Source organism: Leptonychotes weddellii, chromosome 7 (assembly GCF_054177405.1).
Source record: "Leptonychotes weddellii isolate Sample4059 chromosome 7, ASM5417740v2, whole genome shotgun sequence".
Classification (NCBI taxonomy): domain Eukaryota; kingdom Metazoa; phylum Chordata; class Mammalia; order Carnivora; family Phocidae; genus Leptonychotes; species Leptonychotes weddellii.
Window position 1 is genome coordinate 105,594,171 of NC_138375.1, and position 19,559 is coordinate 105,613,729.

The 19,559-nt window shown below is 42.4% G+C and overlaps 1 protein-coding gene across 7 annotated transcripts in view; it reads left to right on the plus strand.

The window, feature by feature from the left end:
* PPP2R2B (protein phosphatase 2 regulatory subunit Bbeta) overlaps positions 1-19,559 on the plus strand; it is a 444,097-nt gene that overhangs the window by 321,025 nt on the left and 103,513 nt on the right. For all 7 annotated transcript variants that reach the window (XM_081826892.1, XM_081826894.1, XM_081826893.1 and 4 more), the window contains 2 exons: positions 14,449-14,546; positions 17,446-17,611. In XM_081826892.1, coding sequence (XP_081683018.1) covers positions 14,449-14,546; positions 17,446-17,611 — 264 coding nt within the window. The remainder of the gene's footprint in view (positions 1-14,448; positions 14,547-17,445; positions 17,612-19,559) is intronic.

Consider the following 19,559-nt stretch of genomic DNA (forward strand, 5'->3'; position numbering starts at 1 on the left):
GCGCCTGGGTGGCTCAGTTGGTTAAGCGACTGCCTTCGGCTCAGGTCATGATCCTGGAGTCCCGGGATCGAGTCCCGCATCGGGCTCCCCGCTCAGCGGGGAGTCTGCTTCTCCCTCTGGCCTTCCTCCCTCTCATGCTCTCTGTCTCTCATTCTCTCTCTCTCAAATAAATAAATAAAATCTTTAAAAAAAAAAAAAAAAAAGAAAGGAATTTTGCTACTGCATTTAACAATTACTGGCTCTTCCGTGCCCTCAGCTTTTCCATACTCCCCAAGGGCAATAACTTAGGTGGTTGGAATCAGTATTTGAAATGTCCCCCAAAGTAGAGTACTTACAGACATGGAAATATGTTCCTATTTCCCCTCCTCTACATCTGCTGTGCTTAGAGGAAGTGCTTCTGAAAATGGGCTTGGCACTTGATTTCTCAAGTACTGGTTTTATTTCAGAGATGTCCCAGGCCATGAACCTATAGTCCTGAACCATTTAAAACAACAATAATAAGCTGTAGCCAGAAATGGAGCATGTGTGACTCTCTTTTTAGGGGAGAACTGTGATATGCATTACATAGGCCAACAATCAGCTGTCCCTGTCGAGAATATTAGAGTTCCAAGTGTGCACAATTATTTATATCATCTATGCTCTGAGATCTTAGATACTGATAAAGATGTTATCTATTAAAGAAATAAGTATGATTCTGTCTTCAGGGAACTTATCATCTAGTTAAAGAAACATCACACACACACACACACACACACACACAGGATACTGAAGCATTCTATTAACATTTGTACCATAATCCAACATGAGTCATGGCCCACTGAGAAGATGCTAAGTTAGTGAAGTTTTATATGGAATTTATTGGTAGAGCCAAAGATGAGTAAAATAGGAACTGTGCCCTTAATGAAATACATTTCATTAAGGAAAGAGAGCAAGTACATTCTCAGTTATTCATGTACTTATTCACATAAGTACATGTGAATAGTCCAGAGACGGGGGGAGCTGTGTGGAGGAAGGGATTATGTTCCAGTCAGGGGAGCTCACGGAAGGCTTCATGGAGTAGGTGGCATTTGAGTTGGTCTTGAAGGATTCGTGTGTTCCATTTTTCATTCAGCCACTAAACAGGTATTTTGTGCAAACCTCCTAAGTGCCAGTCCCTAGGCTGTGTCCCTAGACTAAAATAGTGAATAAGACCTTAGCCTCAAGGGGCATATGTGTCAGCAGGCACAAGTAATAGAAAGAATGTCTTGGGAAAAATGAAATTGCTTCACAGGTGGTCATCACAGACTGTATCTGCATAGGGTCCAAGAGTTAAAGTTGCTAAAATGCCAGGCGGGTGACAAGGAGTACAGCAGACCGATGGAAAAATTAAGGCTGACCCCAGAAGATCCACTCTGCCATGTTAAGAAATAAAGCCTGTAAGTAACTATGAGTGAAAGATGAAGGAAGGATTGGGGAAAAAAATAAATGACCGACAAAGGGGAGGGGGACGAGAAATAATAGAAGGCAGAGGGAATAGAAGCGGGACTCAAAAGGCAAGTAGCAAACATGGGCTCTGGGACTAGAGCTGGGTACCAATCTCAGCTCCCCTATTAGCCTTCCAGATGTGGGCAAGTTATTTCAGTTCTCTGAGCCATTTCCCCATCTGAAAAATGGAGGAAGAGACTGAAATTGTGGAGTCCGAGTGACACTTAAATGACATCATATAAAACACAAAGCGCAGATCCTGGCCAAAGGAGGTGTTCGATAAATGAGCCTAATAATATGGATTAAGGAAGAGAGTTCAGGTAAAGCATCTAGTACTATGCCTGGCATGCAGTAGGCCAGCTCAGTAAATCATTGTTTCAAAGAAAAATTGCGATAGTGGTATTTTTCTGAGGCTGAAATATCTCAAGGCCAGGCAAATAGCTAGTTAATTTCAGCAGATCTTTTGCATGACAGTTGTGATCCTCTCCCTGCAGTCACACCATAATAAAGGAATGTTCAGCTAGAGTTTTCCACTGAAGACTGACTTCCTGGCAGGGAGATCTACAAATCACTTGGAAAGTTCCTGGCACCATCACCTGGGTCTGGCTATTTGCAAAGTGTCTATAAATCTTCCACGGGGCCAGATGAGAGTGTGGGTTTTTTCTTTCCCCTCTGACAGACTTGTTTCTTTCTATGCGATATTAGGAATGATGGTGAAAGTTACTCAAGAAAGGCCATGAGGAGGTCAGCCTACCCATGTGGGAGTGATCTTGTAGTAGACTTGGCATTTTAAAGTGTATGCAGGTGAGCAGCCTTCCACCCAGTCTGTCGACAGGAGGTAATGAACCTAGAGCTGCATAGCAGCAGAAGGAAGAGAGTCCTTTCTGCTGCTGGCCTCAGAAGAGAAAGGAAGAAGGGAGGGATAGAAAAAGGAAAAAGAGAGAAAGGGAAGGAAGGAAAGAAGAAAAAGACGGAAAGAGGAGAGGAGGACGAGCAGGAAGGGAAGAAGAAACAAAAAGGAAACCAAGCGATTTTTCTTTGATTCAGGGTGATCGCATGGACAGCTGATATGTTGGTCTACAGGAGAAATTCTTGCAATACTAAATGCTTTGAGAATCCTGTTAAACCTTCTATGAAGATAGGGTTTCCATAGCATTTTTCTTCCTAACCATCTTTTGGCATCTCTCAGGGGTGGACCAGTCCTGGGTACTGACTTGTTTATTCATGCATGTATGCATGCATTCAGAAGTTCGACCTTCTCTCTTCTTCGCCATTCATTTTTCCCTAGCTGCTGAAATTTTCTCATCAGCATATACACATGCTCTTTCTATGATAAAAAAGGACGCTCTGTTGACCTGACTTCCCTTACCATCTTCTGCCTTGTTTCTTTGCTAGGCTTCTCAGCAAAACTCCCTGAGGAGAAGTGTCCACAGTCACTCCCTCTCATTCCCCTCCTCCCATTCACTCGGAAACCCATTCCGTGGTTCCACCAAACCCACCCCCACTGATCCATAGAAACCGCACTTGACAAAATCAAAAGTGACTTCCACGGTTCAAATCCAAAGGTCACTTGAAGGCTTTTACCTTGCAGATCAGCAGTGTTTGGCATGACTGATCACTCTCTCTTCTGCAATTCACTGGCATCCGTGACACTCAGCTTTTTTGATTTTCCACCTCTCTCACCGGCTGCTCCTTCTTCGCTTTTCCTGATTCTTCTTTTTCTCCCAACCTTTTAGATGTTGGGAGTGCCCCAAAGTTCAGCCCTTGGCTCTCCTCTCATTTCATACACTCACTCCCTGAGATCTCATCCAATCCCATGGCTTTAAATATCATCTGAAATGGTAATGAACTCCCAAGTTTATATCCCCAACTCAGACCCCCTCCTGAACTCTAAACTCTTGTTTCCAATTATCTACTTAGTATCTTTACTTATAAACCCCTCATACTTCACACGCCTGGAACAGAGTATCTGGTCTTCCCCCCCCAAAATGCCTGCTTCACCCACAGACTTCCCATCTCAGTGAAGGCAGCTCCATCATACCAGCCGCTGGGGGCAGAAACCTTGGAATCATCCTGAATCCTGTCTTTCATACCTTTTGGACCTGTAACCAGTCCATCTGCAAATCCTGTGAAGTCGACTCAGTATGCAACCGGAATCTGACTACTGCTCTCCGCCCTCACTGCCAACACCTTGGTGTGAGCCACCCTCACCGCTCACCTGGATTGTGGCCATAGCCTTCCCGAGGCTTCTTCAGCCCTCTGCTGTCTGTCTCCAGTGATACTTATAGCACATCGGACCATCTCACTCCTCTGCTCAGTCCCCTCCAGCGGCCTTCCATTTCATTTTTTCTCACTTTTTAAAAAATTGTGATCGAAGGAACATAACACAGAATTTACCATTTACGCATTGCTGTGCCCATTTCACTTTTAGTGAAAAGCCAGAGGGCTTGCTGTGGTCTACGAAGCTCTCCGTTACCTGAACCTCTCATTTGTCTGATCTCATTTTTCCCTTGTTTGCAGGGCTCTGGCTGCACAGGTTTGCTGACACATGCATGTTTCTCTCTGAGGACCTTCTCCCTGTCTGTTCCCTGTCGGAAGGAAGCACTCTTCCTTCAGATACCCACATCGTGATCTCCCTCAATCACCCTATTTCAAATCTAAGCTTCCCACCTACCTCCAGAATTCTTAATGTCCCTTACCCAGCTATGTTTGTTTCCCAAAGTACATGACATGCGATGCAATTTATTATACTCATTGACTATTATTTTTTCTCCACAAGTAGAATGTAAGTGCCATAAGGACAAATATTTTATCTATTTTATTAGTTGATGTATTCTCAATACCTAGAGTAGTGTTCGACACATAATGTGTCACTGAATATTTTGTGAGTGAATAAATGGAATTATGACTAAATCTGCCAACACTTAGTATATCTTGATTTTTCTACATTTTATATTATTTGTTGATACCTATATTGCCACATGAACATGAAATCAAATATATCAAATATAATGGATTTTTTAAATATCCAGTTTTCAGTGGATATAAAAAAGCAGTAAGGATGTACTATGGTGCCTTTGCCCAAAGAATATTTTTTAAGTTTTGGGTCATGCTGGTGATGGAAATCAACACTAGTTTATTTATTCTATCTTTTACTGTTGACCTGCTATGTGTAAAGTATTGTATTCAGTGTTTTAAAATAAAGATACCCAAGAGACAGTAATTTTTGGGTGGGGAGGGGCAGAAGGAGAAGGAGAGAGAATCTTAAGCAGGCTCCACGCCCAGCGCAGAGCCCGATGTGGGGCTCAATCTCACAAACTTGAGATCATGACCTGAACCGAAATCAAGAGTCAGACACTTAACCAACTGAGCCACAGGTGCCTCAAGAGTAATATTTTTTTAAAGATTTTATTTTTAAGTAATCTTTATACCCAGCATGGGGCTCAGACTTACAATCCCAAGATCAAGAGTCACATGCTCTACCAACTGAGCCAGCCAGGCACCTTGAGAGTAATATTTTTTTATAATCTTCAAAACACCACAACTCCCAGCCATGGAGAGAGCGAGAGACAGAAGAATGGAGGGAGGGGGATGGGAAGAGGAGAGAGAGGATACGAGAGAAAGAAAAATACTGATTCATAGAATTGTAAATGGCACATTTGGCAATACTTTCTATTTTCTTTGTTAAAACCATTGAAAAATCATCATTGTATAATACCTTGTAGACTGTTAGCAGCATCTTCATTGTGTTTGACATAGAAATTTCATGTTTTAGGAGGAAAAATCCAGATCTTGTCCTACTACATTCTTCTTTCATTCTTTAGGCCTATCTAGAATTTAGCACACAGACATATTGTATTTATTGTTCAATTTGTCCTTTAGAGAAAATAAATTAAAGATTGTATTTTTTTAATTAGAGCATGCGTGCATGCACATGAGTTGGGGGAGGGGCGGAGGGAGAAGCAGACACCCCACGGAGCAGGGAACCCGATGCAGGGCTCGATCCTAGGACCCTTGTATTGTGACCTGAGCTGAAGGCAGCCACCTAACCAATTGAGCCACGCAGGCACCCCTAGGAGATCTCTTGGGTGCAGGCATATGGATGACATGTGAGTTACCATAAGTTTCAGCAATGACTTCCTCTTGCCTTCTAGGTCAAATATATCTTACTCTCTGGCTCAAAGACTTCCATTATAGGGTGTTTGAACAACCTCTTTTCCAACATTTTTTTTTTTACCATATCCCTATTTACACTGCTTCCCAGTCCTCAAGGCTGAAAGCTTCTTGAAGGCAAAGACCAGATGTGTTTTGTTTATAGCATATCCCTGGCACCCAGCCCAATGATGTGCACATAGTAGGTGTTCACTAAATAGATTCCTTGCATTTCAGACCTATTTGCTCCAAATCTACTTTGGGTGTGTCATTGCTACCTCCATGCCCTCTCCCGATACCCTCTTTTCACCAACTCTTTTGGTGTTTTCTCTTCCTGTGATTCGTAGGACCCTTAAATCCCTGCCAATATGACAAAGGCTTTTTAGGATGAAACCTGTTCTTTACTGATCAATCTATGTGGTTCTAAAGTCATAAAATACTCATTCCAAAATAAGAACATCCCATTGTCTCACATCGCTTAAAATAGGTTTCTTACATTCTACCAGCATAAATGTTTTGTTTGTTGACATTTTGTTTAAGGTTATTCTCTATATGGTGGCCCACACTGGTGTTGATTCTCCATAGCTCTCATTCAGTGATAGATTAAAGGAAAAAATGGAGAAGCATCCATCATATATTAAGACATTAAGCTTAAGCTCAATGATGACTGAGTTCCTTATGGAGTTCATGGTTCAGAGACTGAGAAAGGCATTTAAAATGGTGCTATTACTGTTGTAAGTGGTAATGGTAAGTGGTGAGGACTGTTATGAAGGAGAAGAATGGGGAGCCTGGAACTGCCAAGTAAAGGAGGCTGTCTGGGTTTTGGGAGAAGTCATACAAGGCTTCCCAAAATACATAAAATTAGAGCCAACACACAAACATGCGGATGTTTAGCTCCCACAAGGCAGATGCCATATCTTTGACTTGAGAGCCTCTGGCACAGCAAAATTTTTGACCAAAGACATGCCAAACAGACTCCACGTTATGTGTGTTTGGATGGCACGATGCCTGCCCTAAATCTCCTATATAGACCCACAGTTGTGATTAACTTTCTTATTTTGGACCCAGAGTCCCATTAACTTTGGGGTCCGTGCTAGATGACCCATGTTGTGAGGTAATAGATTTGAATGATTGACGGAGTTTGCATTGCCTGAGCAGTTAATTACTCCTCTGCTTTCTGAAATAGTGAGTAACAGATGGTAGATACCTTGACAGCAGATTCCACTATAAACCAAGCAGCCTTATAGGGAAGTCTGGACTGCTACCAATTTCCCACTGGATTTTTCTATATTTGGAGGACTTAGAATTTTTAAAACTACTTTGCCCTTCGGGCAGGTTTTGTCCCAGTGACAGGAACATTCTTTCTTCTCAGCTTCTGTGTGGTAGGAACTTATTTTGAATGAAAGGCAGTCTCCATCAACCCATATATCCTGAGTCGTCCCATACCCATTAGTGCTGGGGATTTGGTCAGTGTGGGGAAGCTGTGTGCACTTTAATAGAAATAACATGGCATTTGTTACTCACCGGCTTCCCACCATCTGGATTTTCACAGCTCAGCAAGCATGGTGGGCTCCCCAGACTTACCGGGAGAACTTGGCTCCTACAAAGAGCATGATTCGGTCCCTTTGAAGTCATAATTTTATGATGGACACCATGATAAATTGGGGGCGGGGGGATGCTTCTATCTCAGTAGGCTGCTTTCATATTTGAATGGTCGAACAAGTAATGTACCATTTCCACACAGGGGAAGGGGGAGAAACAAACCACCTCAATGCTGGGAACTAAGCAAGTATGAAGGAACACTGGTCATGTGATAAAGTGACATGAAAATGTGTGTGTGAGAGTTGGTGCACAGAGGCTGCAGGACCAAGAACCATTTTTTTTTTTCCAATTCAACTTATGTTAATAGTCTGGCCCTATGCAAAGTGCTATGAGGAAAACAAAGATGGAAAGACATGTCTATTAGTGTACATTTAGATGCAAATAACAGAAAATCTATCTAGCAGTGGCTTAAACCACTTGGTATGTATTGTTTAACAAGTTCAGACATAGGCTCTTCCTGAGGTAGGTTTTTGCAATTCAGTGATGTCACCGAGGACATTGTCCCTTTCTTCCATCTGTCATGTTCCGCCTCTTGGCTTGTCACCTCTTGGTCACATGATGGCTGCTACAGCTTCATGTATCACGGCCACATAAAATCACATGCGAAAGCAGTAGTATGGGGGCTCCTGGGTGGCTCAGTCGGTTGAGCATCCGACTCTTGGTTTTGGCTCAGGTCATGATCTCAGGGTTGTGAGATCCAGCCCCATGTCGGGCTCCATACTCAGTGGGGAGTCTGCTTGAGATTCTCTCTCTTCCTCTGCCACTGCCCTCCCCCTGCTTATGCTCTTTCTCTCTCTCAAATAAATAAATCTTTAAAAAAGAAAAAGAAAAAAAAAGCAGTAGTATGCAAAGAGTATGTCAGTATAGCCAGAAGGCCACTCCTCCCTTCCTTCCTTCCTTTTATTCAGGGAGAAAAACTTTTTCCCAGAATCTCTGCCTCCTTGCCCCCCAGCAGACTTGCCTTTGTGCCTCACAGGCCATATTTCAGTCCCATGGCCACCCCTAGACACAAGGGAGGCTGGGAAGCAAGAATCTGGATTTTTCAGCCTCTATAGTGGAAACAGGCAAGGAAGAAAGGCACTGGGTAGGAGTAGCTAACCAAGAGTATCTGTCACAACACATTACTTGCCCTTAATATGCTTGGTCTTCGCGGGCGGGCTGACATTGAAACCATGCCCATTTCCCAGCACTGTGCTTGCCATTACATAGGAAGCAGCACTTGTGAAAAGATCTTGGGAACGGGGGCTATTGGACCCTTCTACCTGCTTTCTTTCATGTAGGAGGAATACCAGCGCCAGATGGAAGTTAAAACCAATATGCACAGAATTAATTACATTCAAATGAAAGGAAAAGGATTCAGTGTCTAAATACCAGATACTGGTCGGGTGACAAAGGAATCAAGTCTGGATCAGTCAGTGACTGTTTATGATACACAGAAGGTCAGGAGAGCAAGCACATGACATGTGTACTGGCTATTTCCATACCCATGCCAGACGGAACCAATTGATCTCAACACTCTCCCCGCAAACCCAGCTATGATATCAGAATCCTTCTCCCTGGGCAGCTCTTGCCAATAAACAAAATCAGCGAGCAAAATTAGATCCATTTGTTTTCACTGCTCAGCACTTGATATTTACTACTTCTGTCACTAGAACTGAGCTACAAGAACGTGAGAAATAGTACCAAGAAGCTAATGCTACTCCTGAACTAAGGACTGAAGCATAGTCCTGTTTCATTACAAAGAAAACTTTGAATCCACAGGCAGAAAACCTCATGCATAAACCTAGTTTGTGATGCGGGCTAACAAAGGCATGTTGATGAGTTTAGTTTCCTGCCACTCTAAAAATTTAAACAGTGATATTATCTAAACAGTATGATTAAAAAATAAAATCTTTGACTCTCACTAGTGAGAAATGAGCATTGGTTCCCAGCTGAGCCTTATCTCTAGAGACCAATAGTATTAAGCCTCTGTACTTACATAGCGTTTTTAACATTTGGAAACCGTTCTATATCATGGTTGGGGGTAGTGGATACACCTCTGTGTGCACTGATCCAAATCCATAAAGCTATATGGCATGAAGAGTGAATTTTACTCTCTGGGAACTTAAAAAGAAATTTTTTAAAAAGTCTACAGAAGCACTGAGATAAATGCTAAAAATCTGTATTCAGTTTGAAAATCAATTAAAATTGTTTACAAGTTAAAATTGTTCAAGATGGATGGTCCTGATAAAAAAAAAATTAGAAAATCCTGAAAAATTAGAAAGAGACTGTAAGAAAATAAGTTAAATCATTCACATCCTACACTAAAACATCATTTTGGACTCTGGCTGACAGTCCTTAGCCTGTGACTATTTGTGTGTGTGTGTACTTATAGGAGTTAATTATTATTTTCCGGGGAGTCAGATTGTAAGAGAAATTTCATTTTATATTTTAAGCATCATCTTGGTATTAAAGGGAGTTTTAATAAGTGTATGTCGCTTTACCAGTGAAAAAAGATACATTTTAAGATGAGAATACTTTTTAAAAATTGCAGTCATTGCACACCTACTGTTTTATTGCCTGATTTTTTTTTTTTTTTAAATTTTAGAGTGTATTAAAATTTTCCAAGAAGTAGGCCATTTTGACCCAATCCCAGTAGCAGTACTTGGGCATATCCTGTTTGGCCATAACCAGACCTCCTTTTATCCCCCTATTTTGATGGAAACTATACTCCAACACACTATTTCATTTATCAAAACTTAACAGAGAAAACCCTATCCGAGAAAATGGATGCTGACTTTGGGCCGTGACCCAGAACCCAAGAAGGAGGCCACGGTTTTATGTAGATGGAAGGAGTAATTTTAATTCCCGCTGGGAGCCTAAGACTCCCCTGTTTATTTAATGAGTCGCAAAGTCACTGTCAATCTAGCTAGAAGCCCCTATGCAGTGACCACAGAGGGTACACGCCCTGCCCCCTGTCCCTCACTGCAGAACGCAGGGCCCATTGCCAATTAATCAGAGCACTTCCACCTGCATGTGACCTCCCAAATCCTTCTCAACCCAAACCTTCCAACAATTACCCATATTTCACCATTGTCATCCACTGTGACACCTCTTTTCCATCTTGGCTGACCACCTCCTCATCCTCGCTAAAGAAGCAGACCAATCTGCCTAGAGCCCAACTTACCATCCAGAAGAAAGCCAAGTATTGAGTGGGCAGAACTGGCCAGCTGATATAAGAAGAGTAAATGACTTTATAGTATTACCTCCCAAATGTTACTGAGATGAAAGATAAAACATTTAATGGGCTCTGAAGGCTAAATTGCATTACTTTCTCATTTGAATCTCTGTGATCGATGCGGAGAGGCCAGTGCTCCTGACATGGTCAGTAAGACCTTGTCCCACCAGAGGATTTGGGTTTAGGTCCACTCCAGGTTTAAACTGAGCCAGAATTTTATCAAAACGGTCACCCTGCTCTTTGGATTGTACATCGCCTAATCGTTGTGCTCAGCCCAGGCATTGTGTAGCATGGTACCGTGAGAGACTGGGGCATGTGCTGGGGTTCCCTCAATTTCTTCAGCCTAATCACAGGCATATAATGGCCAAGTCAGTTTCTATTATTCAGGTAAATGGAGACTTTATGTATGAATTTACTAGTCTGGAACCTTTGTAAGATGCAAAGATGGATTTTAGAAAAGAAAAACTCAGTCTTAGCAGTGCCTATTGCACTAGAAATGGGGTTACCAGGCCACCGTCTTGTGGAAATTAAATCAGCACAAATAAATGTGGAACAGGGCAAACGTCCTACCTCCCAGGGTTTCCTTTTAAAAAATCATGTTAACTACATTTGACCTCCATAACTGCTTTTGGCCTCTGGTTTTTGTTTTTAGTCAAAAACATGCACTTTATCCACATCTCTGTGGAACAGAGGGAAAATGCTCCAGTTTAGAGCTTTGCATAAAACGGCGTGATTCGGCTCGGCATTTGATAAAATGAGTTGTCATATACACGTGTCAGTTAAAGGTAAAAGTCATACTGAACCTGATGAATTGATTTCTTTTGACCGTGATTCCAGATGAAGTTATTGTCATAGGGCTTGCTAGTTGATGGTTTTCGCCGTGTCTTCTCTATACTCAACAAGAGTTATTTTATCTTGAGCAGCATGGCTTTTCTGACTTCAAGTGCTCTACCAAGAGCCTGTTGCAAACAAGAGTATTCATATCAGAAGTCTGGGTATCTTGAAATTGGAATGTGGGGTGATTCATGAGGTTTGCATCAATTATTAAACAGTCATAGATGAAGATCTGCAGAGATGGATGGGGCAGTAAAGTATTCCGGTTACACCTACTGGCTTAGCCATGATAAATGAGTCAGGAAACATGAAAGTTCAAAACAGGTATTAACTCGAGCTGCAGTGACCTGTGCTCTGAAGGGAGGTAGACAACAGCTGGATATAAACAAGCTAACATACACACCAACCGAGTGGCAGGATTAAAATAAAGCTAAGGTCCTGGCTGGAGGACTAAAGAATGTGAGAATCCTGCCATGCCAATCACCCTTTCTCTTACAAGTTCTTGAGGAAGGCATAGCACAGATAATTATAACACTTGGAAAATCCATGGGGCATTTTTATTAGCGGGAGCCATGCCTGGATCCCTCAAAATGCAGAGTTCTAGTAACACTAGCTTGGATCATGTGGCTCAGCTGTGAGCTTGAGTACTACCTTGTTTTGACCTGTGTACCCCTGAAAGGGAGAGTGAAGACATTTTCACAGTCTGGACAAAAGGACAAATGTGTATGTATGTCATCTCTGGGGGGAGTGAATTTTGTTTCCCTTGGAGTAACGTTTTCTTGGAGACTGAGACAGAGACTGACCTTGGAAAAGGTATACTTAACTCTTCCTTCCTTCTGACACCCAGCTTCACTAAAAGGGAAGGCCCATCTTTTGGTTCCCAGTGCACCTTCTAGAACTCTGGAGTCTGTGTCAACTTTGCAGCTAAGAAGGGTGTAGACTGCAGTTTAGCCAGTTGTTGGCCCTAAGGACATAAGCGTGACTCTGGTAACCTGTACACTCGGCCTCCCCACTGCTCTTTCCTTCTGGGGGGTGTTTATGTCTTCAGTAGTTTGAGAGCTTTGCCTCATACTGAGGTACCTGACAGAAGCCTGAAGTGAGAAGAAACAGCCCCGTCCGCTTTAGGTTCTGTGAAAGTCAGGAAGCTTCGTGAATAACCCCGTTGCTAACCCCTCACTAAAAAGCCAGAAGCAGGAACTAGTGTTAGAAGTATATCCTGGCGCTCAAGTGCTTTTCCCAGGGCATTCTGAGGCGGCTGCAAACACTGAACAGCCTCCTTCTCTCGTCTTTACGTGAAAGTGCTTTGCTAAGATACATAAACTCTAACAAAGGAAAGTGGTCTAAGAATTCACTTGTGGTACCAGCTTCCCAGCCTTGCTGGGCTTGCTTACTCGGCAATGGGCACTTGTTACCAAAATGGGCTTCTGAACTTCCATCAGGAACTGAGTAACCACACAGCTTAGGTTGTGTTTCCTTGAAGTCGCGTTCATTTGGAGGGGTCTTCCTGAGTGGACAGACTAGATTTCTCGTTGAGATCATCAGTAAGGAATGGTGTGGCCTTTTCTGAAGAAAGACTTGGTAGAGCAGAAGTTATAAACTCGTGACTCACAAAACATTTTCAGCCCACAGACGAGATTATTTCTTTTAATGTCATGGCTTTGAAAAAAAAGTTGGCAATATAGAAAATTGAAGAGATTTTGCATAAAATCCGCATTTCCAACTTCTTATTAAAAAAAAAATATAGTAACTCATGAAATATTTCATATCCACAATTGGCGTAAGCTGAGCAGCCACTTACCCTTAAGAGGGGCCACAGGCTTTCTACTTCTTCACGCCCTGGCACCTCATGGCTCTGTAGGGCTTTGAATTTGCTGCCCCTGGGGTCAGACATCTAAGAGGCCAAAACAGGAAGTCATGAATTGTTCTTTTAAATGTGCCCTGCTTGAAAGTGGCTGTCGCTTGTGCTTACTCTTTTTACTTGTGCACAAAGAACGACCATTAGAAGCGTTTTCGTATAGGGAACAGGACAGTTACACGCAAAGTGGAGAATTTTACACTACTTACCTGAATAAATCAGGCATACGAAGAAAATCCTGAAATGATGATATTAAAGTGAGATCTGAGATTTGAATTATTCAGGGGTAATTGCCTTAGTTTTCCACCTCACTGTTTCCCCTTTGCTTTCCTCACATGGACATAATCTTCAGAATGGCCCTCTGTCAAAGGCTACCATCATAATTCCCCTGCCTCTTTTTTTTTTTTTTTTCCAAACTCATTTGCACTCTCGGTAGCAATTGTTGGAGCCCTGCAGGGGAATAATTGCAGAGGAATTAACTTCTGACATTTTTTCTAAAAATAGCCCGACTAAATCCAATCATAGGTAATTTACCTGTCCGTGTTCCTCCGGGGCAACCAGGGTTGAAGAAAGACCTGGCAGACTGGCATTCCTTCAGCAATTATCTATGATCTGGGTTCCTGGCGCCTGTGTATTTTCTTCGTTTTGAAATACGGAGTACAAATTGCCCTCTCCCCTCTGACCTCGTGACCCTGTTTCTCAGCACCTTGCTCCTGGGGTTGGAATAAGGCCGTGCTCTTCCAGAAGGGTGTGTTGGGCTCACCAGGAAAGAGGGAGCATGGGTCAAGCTGGAGCATTTGTGGGGTCCCTTCATTTTCCATGTCTGAGCTTCAAGACACCCCCCCCCTCCCCCCAGCCCTGGTGCGTCACAGTCCTCAGCCCGCGTCTGAATAGCCACACTTGAAACCTGTTTGGGGAAGTTTCTCTGTGTAGAAGGAAGGAGAATGCAAAAGATCCTGGGTGGGTAAAAAGTCTGGGGGTTGATAGAAATTCTCAGGGGGAAAAAAAAATTGCCATTTCCTGGAGCTGTTAAAGAAATGCGTTTTCTCTTGCCCCTGACAAAAGGGTCTGCATGTGCTTTCCCCTTTTGTTCTCTCCAGATGTTCCAAGAGCCCACTGTGCAGTGTGGGCATCTAGGAAATTGACTTTCTCAAATGCCACTTCTCATGGCATGATGCTTAAAATACAGAGCATCAAATCCTTGTAAATTCCACTGCAAAGACAAAGCCCAGAGCCCTTCAATGCACAGAAAAGTATATCTATTATCTATCGTTTCAAAGTAAGTGTGCAGTTACTTTAATTGCCTTTGTCTTCTCCTTTTCAGCTGACATTATCTCTACGGTAGAATTCAACCACACGGGAGAATTACTAGCGACAGGGGACAAGGGGGGTCGGGTTGTAATTTTTCAACGAGAGCAGGAGGTAAGTGGCAGTGAATGCAAAATGCCCATTTTCTTCTCTTTTTAAAAGAGGCCTCCTACTGTTCCTTAATCCTCATGTGTCGCCCTTAACCTTGCTGCTTTGCTAGCAAACTAAAAACTGCCAAAAAGTCATTAACATCAACAGTTCCACATTCAGGCTCCTAAAAGCACCTGATTAATAGAGCCTTTTCTGGGCAGGCCTGATCTTTCCCAACCTGGGTGTTGCACATTCAAAACGACCCCACTTCCCATCTGACCTGCGAAATTCCATGGGTGTTTGTTGAGCAGAGAACTCCTTTTTGAGTGGGATTTCTCTTCCAGCCATTGAAATTAAGTCTCCCGGTTTCAGGTGCTCCTACAGAATACGTAGGAGGGAAAAAAAAAAATAGCTCTTTGCCAACAGATGTGAAAAGGACACCTGGGGTCAGTAGCGAAGAAAGTGATAGCTGACCCCGCCAAAGGGAGTGAAATCCCACAAAAAGACATCTCCCCAATGCACGCGGCCTGTGCTTTACTCCAGGTGTCGCGGAGGTCCCTGGAGCTCAGTGCTGTGTGCATTCTGAGCAGGAGTTCGAACTTCCAGTGAATTGAATGTCAAAAAGCCCATTTCCTCCTGAGACTTGGGCTCCACTAGGAATTGTTTCTCTTTTTCATATAAATTGAGTTGTTTTTTTTTTTTTTGGTGTCTGCTTCTGTTTTGTCAGAACAGAATTACGGCCCAATCTGATTTCCTTGGCCTCCGCTGGCATGGTCCTGGAGCTTCCAGCAGGCCCGTGTATGTTCTAGGACCTCTCCCATCTGTTACCGCCTGCCTCTGAGATTCACCAGGCCCGGCGCAGGGGGAGGCCCGGCGCAGGAGGAAGGTTTCACAAGAGACTTCCCTAGCAATTGAAAGCCTGCTTTGTGCTTCAAAGCCATTTATGTTCCCCTCCCCTCAAAAAAAGGAAAGCCTCATTTAGAGGTGATATATTTGGTAATTGCACATTATTTGCAATTAATTTCTATAAGGGCATCGTGATCCCTCGGGGTTCTGTCTAAATTCAAGTGTTCAGCATTAAATCAGGCACCCGGCCGATTCCACTGGCCCTGGAAACACGAAAATGTGGTTGGCAAGTAGGAACTAATAGCTCTTCGTGACCTGGAATTTTTCCTGCTTTTCCAGAGCTGCCTAGTGCTAATTGGTCTGGCACGTACTACACACACTTGACAGTCTGATTTGGATGGTAGCAAATCAGAACTCTTATAAATTTATTGTTAAGGTGGACTGGCTGTCTCTGTAGTAAGCAGGATATCAGCATTTAAAGTCCTTTTTTAAAACTGATTTTCAAACCTTCTTCCATTTTAAAAGAAAATCCAGTTAGGTCCATAGTGATGATAAAGAAGAACCAGAGCCACTCTTTAACATAAATTACCCAAGGCAGCATGTTGCTGGTCATAATCTGCTCCACGATTTCCGTTAGCTATTTATAGGTTTCACCTGTTTTAATTGACCAAACTATTTGAGAAGCCTGAGTCAGTAGTAGAAGGAAGAGGGACACGTATTCCAAAGGAGGGTGGTTTTGTTCAATAAAAAATAGATGTTGAAGAGAGGAGCATACAGTTGAGTGTTCCGCTTTGTGGCGAGGCTTCGGGTTGGAATGAGCTCGAAGCCTGAGAAACAAAGCCAGGGGACAACATCTAAGTCAGGCTGGCTTCTGACTTCTGTGAGTGACTCCTCGGTAGGCACACTCCACTCCTGGACAATTTGCTCCTAGGACCCTCACAAATATGCTCAACACAGGCCATCAGCACCATCACCCATCAAATTGAGTAAATGGAGACTTGGGTTTGAATGTTCAATATCCATCCAGAAATATGATTTTTTTTTTTAATTGAGCCTTTTCTTCAGAGTCAAGCTTCTACGACACATGTTCAGTAAGACCTGAATTTGAATTTGTGAGCACAGTTTTCCAAAGCCTGAATCTGGAAGCTCTTGGTAATAAGGTCCTAAAACACCTGAAATAAAAACTCCCTTTTCTTTTTTCCCCTTCTCCTGTTTCTTTAACACCTTCTTTGTCCTCCTCTCCACCTTTCTTCTCACCCTTGCCCCCTTCTGCAGATCCTTTCCTTTAAGTTTCGTTCTAGCATCCTTAATGTAGTTTCTGCTCTGCGCACCATGCTCACTGTGCGTAACGGAGATGGGGGGACATGGGGGGTAGAGTCTGACAGTCCTCCCAGGGACTCCGGTGGCGTCTCTGCGCTCATGTCCGTTTTGTCACTCGTGCCAGAAGAAAATGGGGGGAGGGAGAGATCTGATGTCCGAATCTGCTGTGTATAAGCTGTGTGACCTTGGAGAGGTCATTTTAATACTTCTGAGCCTCTTTTGTCCATTTCCCTGCACTGCCGACCTCTCAGAGGTTCTCTGAGGATCTGGTGAGATTTTAAAAGGCTAGCGAAAGGTGCAGATGCCATAGCTTTGGAGTCTTTGTGAGGGATTAATAGATGTGTGGACTTCGGTGTGGGATGGCTCACTCTGAAGGGTGTCCAAGACATCCATTAGGATGTCCAAAGAAAAGATTAGAATTTCTATTTATATGTGTTTTTAAGTTGTCCTATTTTAATATCTATTTCTATGTATATGCTGTGGACACCATATATTAGTGCAGAAGTTCCTGCATATAATTTATAAATAGCTCTATCCTGGAGGTGCCAGTATTGACCAATAGGGGTGCGTGACCAAATGCTGGGGAGGCCAGTAAGCTAAGGTAAACTTGTTGCCATGGTTCTGCCCTCATTCTACACTGACGTGGCCCGCTCCATCCCACCGCAGTGAGTCTGCCCCCAAAAAGAAGGAATTGGTGAATTTGCAGTTGGCTTATGTGACTTCATCTTTCGTGTGTGTTGTTTTTCCCTTCCTACAGAGTAAAAATCAGGTTCATCGTAGGGGTGAATACAATGTTTACAGCACATTCCAGAGCCATGAACCCGAGTTCGATTACCTGAAGAGTTTAGAAATAGAAGAAAAAATCAATAAAATAAGATGGCTCCCTCAGCAGAATGCAGCCTACTTCCTTCTGTCTACTAATGGTATGTAGAGGTCACTTTGCCTGTTTGGTCTTTGCAGAGATATGTCAGCAAGCCATGTATTTCAGTCTCTCTTGTGCTCAGTTTTTCTTTTTACCTTGCGAGCTGTTTGAAAAACTTCCAAACTGCATTTGCAAGATGTCTACCAGAGTGCCTGGACCAGGGTAGGCCGTCCGTATATAGCACTTATCCTTTTTAAAAATAACAAATTTATGACCGAATTACGTGAGACCCATTATCCATAGTTTTTGACTAATGCAGATGATTTCCGGGTGTTTTTAGAATCTGACTTCCTTTCTTAAGATTCACTAAGTGTTATTCTGGGAACACATTTCAGAAAACTCAACATGCCATCCCTATGAGTTTGGCATACTGAATAGAAATTATTAATCCCTGAATATATTTGGGGGTTGGTAAAGGAGATGGCCATGTCTCTCTGACACCATCAAGTTCTTGGCCAGGAGTGCAGGTCAAGAAGAGAGGGGGACCTACCAAAGAAGAGACCAAGAAGTGATTTCTTTCTCTCTTTCCACCTCCATACTCTTCCTATACCGTTTGTTGTTTTAGGGGGGAGTTGATAGAAATAGGTTGGAGAGAGAGGACACAGGGGGTTGGATAGAGAGCCAAATTCCGTATTAATTTCATAAAATCTTTACACAGTGGAATGACCTGCCCTTAAGTTCATGATACCCTTGCTGAAAGAAGCCATCTATGCTCAGAACAATTCAGAATAAAATCATATACTAAAGGGTGCTAATTGAATAGCGTCACAATTAAGAGGGTTAGCATATAAAAATTGAAAAACCTCTATCAAGCAAATAAGCTGGAGAGCGCTTCATTTCATTCCACGTGTGAGTCTGCCTAGGAGGAATATACATTTAAATATAAGTCAAGAAGCCAGGGATTTGCTTTTTTGCCTATCCCCAGCACTGACAAGGCATTGCTCACATGTATGTAATAGGATCAGACATATATTAGTGTTTTTGAAGACAGAAAGGAAACACACAGAAAGATTTATCATGATTAATTTTGGATCGTGCAAGTGGAGTGTCTTGTAGATTTGCTCCTTTTCTCATTTTTCCTTTCTAAATCTTTACAGTGAATTTTATTTTACTCTTCTGAAAAGAGGGGGAAAGTTTTTAATGCATATGAACCCAAACTCCCTTGATTATAAAGCCAGTGTACAAATCTAAACACTCGCACTTCTGAAATAGCCAGTCTGGGGCTATTCAAGCATGGCTTATCTCAACATGACCAGATCTCCACTCATCTGTTTTTCCAGATTCTCAGTAATTTAATTCTTTCTCAGAACTGTCTGTATTGTTCGCTTTACTTTTTTCAACCCTGATTTCTTGAAAGCCAGACCACATGAATGTTTCTTCTTTTTTTGTTTGTTTCACTGGTGAAGTTTTACTTAAAGGCTCTGCATAGCCAACCCTTTAGAATAAAAGAGACTTCTGATGATGTTGACTTAATTATTGCCAGCAGAGGAAAAGTGTCTGATCATCTGCTATGGCTAGCTTACTTTATATTGTGAAATTTACCCTATTGATTATTACTATAAAATCCAAAGACTTATTAAGTGCTTTGTGGGGGGGATGGGACCAAAATCATTGAAATGCAATGAAGATTAATTATATAGCATAATGTTCTGTTAATTGAGTTTTTAAATAGTTTTTTGATTAACAAGGATATTATCTTCCCATTTGGGATGCTATTTCATATGCCAACAGCATCTCAAAATGATTCTTAGAAGAAAAATTCCCATGTTCTTATGCAATTTTCTTTTTTGTACTAATATTGAGGTTGAGAATTCCCCTTAAGCCAAATAGGTTAACATGCAAAAATTAATGAAAGACAATTGGAATTACTGTACAAAAGAGAAAATGAAGATAGATGATAAGATTGTGTTTAAAAGCTGCCACAAGTAATGATAAACTACTCAGAGAGC